At 35.3% G+C, this 6000-nt stretch overlaps 1 protein-coding gene across 1 annotated transcript in view; it reads left to right on the top strand.

The window, feature by feature from the left end:
* Positions 1 to 278: 278 nt before the first annotated feature.
* Positions 279 to 6000, top strand: part of LOC101715566 (3',5'-cyclic-AMP phosphodiesterase 4D) — a 276516-nt gene continuing 270794 nt past the window's right edge. Inside the window, exon 1 of the mRNA XM_021261384.2 lies at positions 279 to 1881. Within this exon, the coding sequence (XP_021117043.1) occupies positions 1817 to 1881 (65 nt within the window). The 5' untranslated portion in view covers positions 279 to 1816. The remainder of the gene's footprint in view (positions 1882 to 6000) is intronic.

Below are 6000 nucleotides of genomic sequence, written 5' to 3'. Positions count from 1 at the left end.
CCAAGGGAAGAGTTGAAGGGCTTGTTGTAATAAGCTGCCAGAATCTCTGGCAGATGCCTTACTACTTTAATTTTCCAAGTTGTTTGGGTGGGTCACAACTGCACTCCAACATCCTGCCTACAAATGCTAAATAAATACCAAGTTCACGTCAGACTAGAGAACCAACGCACTAACGTGGTTACTCAAGGAATTTGAATACTTCTTTTCACTTGATAATTCACATCCACACTAATTGAAGTTGGCACAGCCAGAAGTGTATATTATTATATATATATATATCCCTTGTGCAAATGCTCAGAGGGATAATGAAGGTAGCCAAATGTAGATTCTGTTAGGAGCTGTGGGAATCAGCTTAGACTGTATCTACTGTAATAGAACAGTTTTTATTTCAGATGTAGGCTGCAGGGCAAGTATTGGTCTTGCAGATAGTAAGAGATATTTGCAGGGTGTAAGGTTTTGAAGCACTCCTAGGAACTAACAAACTAGGAGTCTCTGTGTACACAAATCAATGAATATACATGTCATTTTAAAAAACTAAGGTTTAGAAAACATTGAGCAAGGAAACAGGCACAGTACATGCAGCCACTTGTCTAGCAGCAATACATTAGATTTTTCAGATTAAACATTCCAGCACCACCCCACTCAAAGTGCCTGCTACACTTTCCTGAGTTTTTTAAGAGGCAATTTACATCCCTACAACCGACCCCACAGGGTGATACTAAATCTGATCACAAGGAACAGTTGCTAAGTCTCCATACCCTTTCAACTTTGCTCCTGAGGAGAACATGTAAGTTTTCAGTGTTTAAGTGTGGTGCTTAGAGAAAACGACTTTAAAAAAAAATAAACAAAAATCTCAGTGGCAACGGGTGTGTTCCTTATAAAGGTGCTTACAGAATCAGACCCTGAAAAACACAGACGCCTCATTTTCCAAAGGAGGAAATGGGTTTAGACGTTTTGAGAGGTCTCTAGTCTGTTTGGCTGGTTTACAGTCCTGGTCTCCCAGCTGATCTGTCTCTTCGCTTTGTAAGTTTCAGCAATTAACCAAGCCTGCCTGGGAGCTTGCTTCCCCCCCACCCCCCCAACTTCCCTGTGATGTTTTGAACTGCCTTCTCACAGACGTCATTCAGCCCTTGAGGAATAGTTTCTGCCTGGTGAGATTGAATGATACAGTTCTTATTCACAAAGGTTTAGAGTCAGATTCTAAGCAGGGGACACAACGGAAATGCCATTGGCAGGTAAATCTGCCCACCCCGATGCAGGGTGGAGAGCTTTGTTCCTTCCCTGACTTCTCTGCTTCACCAAGAAGACTGTTTTCCTGTGGTTGCGCCGAAGTGAAATTTCTTGGCAGGTCTCCGTGTTACAGGACCCGGTCATTGTCATTTTCTCTTCCTTTCTGTCTAGATGAGCACCTTCAGTGTTGGAAAGCTTTAAACCTGTGATTAATGGAGTTGCAAAATAGAGGGGATCAAGTGACCCCTTCAGTGCACTCCTTTCCTCTGTGACCCAGATGAAGAATAGATTCAAAAAAGCTCAGTTCCACCCTTGGCAATGCAATACAGAAAAGAAACTGTCACTTCCGAACAGGCTAGTACCCGGAGTAAAAGCATGAAGGAGGACAGCGCTCCTGGGGTTTAAGCCTTCCCGGAGAGCCGGACTGAGCACAGGAGGTGAACTCCAGGAAAAGGGGATTTCTTCAAGCAGTCCGCCTGGGAAAAGGAATATGTAAAATCTCCTTTGCAGAAAGACAGGTGACATGCATTAATTAGAAGACTTGAAAACACTTTTTTCTTTTTCCTTTTTTTGTTCTTTTTCCAAAATGAGCATTATTATGAAGCCAAGATCCCGGTCAACAAGTTCCCTAAGGACTACAGAAGCAACTTGGTAAAGTGCTTTTTCTCCTGCTTTCCCTCTTTCCATTTTAAGACTGACAGAATACGGAGTAGGTAGTGATTACTGACGCGGGCTGGTGTGTGATGTTAAGGTTTTGTAAGAACAGAGTGTTATTGGTGGCTCTTTTATTCTCTGTTTGCTCCCTGATCTTGTCTGCTCTGTCCAAAGAGGTGCTCACGTTATTTTTTAACTCCCTGTGGACTGTAGTAACTTATCAGGCGATAATCTTTGGAGAAAAAAAGAAACCGATAGCTGTGTTCGGAGTTTTGAAAATGAAGACTTTTTCATTTTTCTCTGTATGCTTTGGTCGCTTGTTATTTCAACTTCTCTGCTTGCTGCAAGTGGGCTGGAAGTTGTGCTTAAACACAAGTTTTGTGTTTAAAAATAATAATGCCTTGCGTGTTGGCCCAGATGTGTTTTATTTCTTTAGTATTTTATTTCTTTAATCATATATGCATGAAACCAACTTGAATATAAAACTATGTAGTTAAATCTATATCAAATTGCTAATCATTAAGTTATCTTTTATGATTTAATCATATTCCCTGTTAATCGTGGTTTTAGTAATTTTTATTTCTACCATTTTTTTAGACATTCTTGCTATGGAGCCTCAAACTCTTAGCAATCCTCCTGCCTCAGCCTCCCAAGTACTGGGATTATAGACGTGCGCCATCCTATCTGGCGATATTTCAACCATATTACATGTTTGTCTATTTCAATGTATTCTAATATTCATTTTACTGTTTCTCCAATGCTGCTTTGAAATGCTTAATAAGCATATGACCCAGAAGGAAAATTTCCCAACAAAGTGACTCTGGTGTCTAGAATAGCTATTTATAGAATATATGGCTGTTTCAAAGTTAATCTCATTTATCTAGTGATTGTAAATAAACAACAAACTCACCTCTTTGAAATGGAAGTAATTATACTTTCCATAGGAGAAATAAGAGCAGTGACTAAGGGCAGAGGGTTGGGACAGGATGTAAGCAGGCAAGCAAATCTATTACACATTTGTGAGCAGGCAAAGACAGTCTAAACATTCAAATCATTTCCATCAGAAATTCAGCCCTGCTTATGTGGATGGGGACTTGTGTGCTGTTATTACCCTAGTACTTTATAGTGAACCAAAAGTAAGAATTGCCCATTCGGTAGTATTTCTAATGAAGTTTTAGTAAGTTGTAGATAAAGATTTTGCCACCTGTAATGCTTGTATTTCCTTATAAAATAATACATGTGATAACCCATTGAGTTTATTTCAAGACAATTTTTATCTACAAATATATTTGTAAAGCCATTTATTTTGCTAATACTGGGAAATATTCAGAACTAGTTCATGAATTCCCATACCAAATCTAAATCTCTGATGTATGTAATCACAATTCATAAAATAAGTGAATCTTATGCATTTGTGATAGCTCACGTGTAAGAAAATAGAAACTAAAATAAATAGGATTTAACCAAGCTATTTTTCTCATTGCCTAAACTGCTAGGAGACATTTTCAAATTCATGGCTCAAATGGCAAGAACTAATTTCAGGAGACTAATGTTAGCACCCTTTACTCTTCAGAAATTGTCACAGTTTATTTTTATCCACAACTCTTGTGTTTTATTTTAAATTGTATGAGATATTGTCATACGTAAATAGGTCCACAATTCAAAATACTATTAAAAATCTTGATTTGTTAATATGCCTATTGTTCCATTTAATTTTAAATATTCTACATAGTGTTGTAACTACAGTACACCAACCTTTTTAATTTACATCTGACTTTATACTATAACTATTTCAACTTTCAAATAATTTGGCCTAAGTTTTTAATGGTCTATTACAATAGTTTTGCCATTTGATTATCCTTTTTTATCATTCAGAAACAATGGATGCATATTTATTTGTCTACATTTATTAATTTACTCAAGCTTGTATTACAAAATCAAGATAGATTACAGATTAGGTACATAGCAAAATATATACACATAAACACACATACGTATTTCCTAGTTATCAGTAAAAGACAAAGCAAGCTCCAATGTCTTCTTCCAGCGTTCCTATTCTAGCTTCTTAACCACCCCCATTCCTTTTCAAACGCAAAGCCTACTTCATCTTCTTTCACAGTTGACTTCCTGAGAAAGAATCCTACTGATTTACTGTTTTTCCCTTTTCCCTAACTTTTTTTCATTTTGTTTTTCAGAATACTTTGTTTTGGGGGCCTTTCTGTTGATTTTATCATCTTAATTTTGTCTGTATAAATCAAATTCCTTTCCACTGGCCTGCTTTTCCAAATCTGTCTCCCAGTCTTCCTTGAGATGCCCCAAAGTCAAATACTACCTTTGGAAGTCTCCTGTCTTCTTCTGCAGACTGACTGCAAAAGGTCAGCCTTACTTGTAATTCAAGTTTTATGAATTTCAAACAAATGAAATAAAAATAATCTTGAAATTAGCCTATTTATTTTCTTATAAAATATGATATAAATTTTGAGTTTATATAATAAAGGCAAATGAGATGTTGCTTTTATTTATCCAGTAGTGATTGAGTTCCTACTGTAAGCCAAGTTAGAGCAGACAGTGATTATGGTATTTATTCTTAAGCATTGTTTTAAAAACTTCTCATGCATGAGATTGAGAAAACCTTAATATGTGTATTTTCTTATGCTCATAAAGTTAATGCAGTTAGGAAATTTATTGATTGGTGCATTATTTGCCTTTCTTTTTCCATTGTTTCAATAACAATAGTCTATCTTCTAGTTCTGTGTAACAAAACAATGACATTGCATTCCATAAATATTTGAATTTTATGCATCTTAAATTCAGATTAATTTAACAAAATAATATTGCAATGATATTATCTTATTCTTTCATATCTTTATCACATTTTTCTATTTATAAACATATCCTAGGGATACTTATTAATCTAATTAAGCTATGTTATTTAGTTTAAGTAAAAATTAAATCAGCCTTGAACATAGAAATATAGAGAATTTTGGTAAATACTGAACTTTATTCTTTAGTATTGTCAGATTGTTCACTGTTTAGAATTTACTTGTTACATTTAAGATTATTACATAATTGGGGGATATGTTTTCCTCCAAAATACAACTGTGACTTTTTTGTAAAGCAAATCTTAAAGTTGAGATTAAATATGTAAAAATTGTACTTACTTTTATAGACATAGAAAATAGTCTGAAGGGCTCTCCTCCAAGTTTTGGTGCTGTTTACCTTTTAGGGGTAAAACTGGCCAGAGCAGGGACATACTTTTTATACTGCATTACTGTATTGCAGGAATTTTTTCATTATGAAAATACTAGACATGAAAGTTTGAGTTCATCCTTTTTAGTGTAGATAATCTATCCATTCAAGAACAGTTTGCTCATGGTTCAAAATCTGAGCATTTCAGTACAGGGTAGATACAATTCTTTGAGTTACTTTGAAGCTCAAACCAATAAACCAAGCTCTCCTCCTAAGTTATAAAAACCCAAACTGACTGAGCATTCTTACTCTGGCCTTAAGATCACAGTGGAAAACATTTGATTAGGTTAATATGATTGGTTTTATAAGTGAGAATGAAAAAGTTGTAACACTCTTTAACATACTGATGGGAAAATTACTCATAGCCCCCATTATCCCATCCTTAACTATTCTCATTTTTAACTTAACTTACATACCTTAAAAGAATTGTAAATATTGTTTCTGTACTCTGCTTTTCATTTACCAGATCACTATCTTTTGAATAATAATTCTTTTATCTTTTACTTTATTGAGTGTCTTTTATGAATAAGAATTATGGATAATTTTAGGTGGAATATATTATTTGGTTCTTATAAAACCACTGAAAGGATGGCGTTGCTAATTCAAAATTAATGGAGGCAAAAATGAGTCTGAGATAGAATAACTTGGGCAAGGCCATCTAACAGAACTGCCAAGGACAGGATCCGGGTCGTTTTATTCCACAGAAAGCGCTCTTTTTCACTTCAGCATGTTAGCTCCACTGCTGTCTAAATAATTATCATTCTTAATGACTGCAAAATGTCCATCTTATAAATACATCTGAATGTACAACGATATGTGGAAATTTTCTCTTTAGAGGTATGATGGTCTATACAATTTAGGGCTGAT

The sequence above is a fragment of the Heterocephalus glaber genome, unplaced genomic scaffold (genome assembly GCF_053883595.1).
Source record: "Heterocephalus glaber isolate CG9 unplaced genomic scaffold, H.glaber_assembly_v1.0 deba00001538, whole genome shotgun sequence".
In the NCBI taxonomy this organism is placed as follows: Eukaryota; Metazoa; Chordata; class Mammalia; order Rodentia; family Bathyergidae; genus Heterocephalus; species Heterocephalus glaber.
Note: the sequence above shows the minus strand (reverse complement) of the source record. Positions and strands in the feature narration are given on the sequence as shown.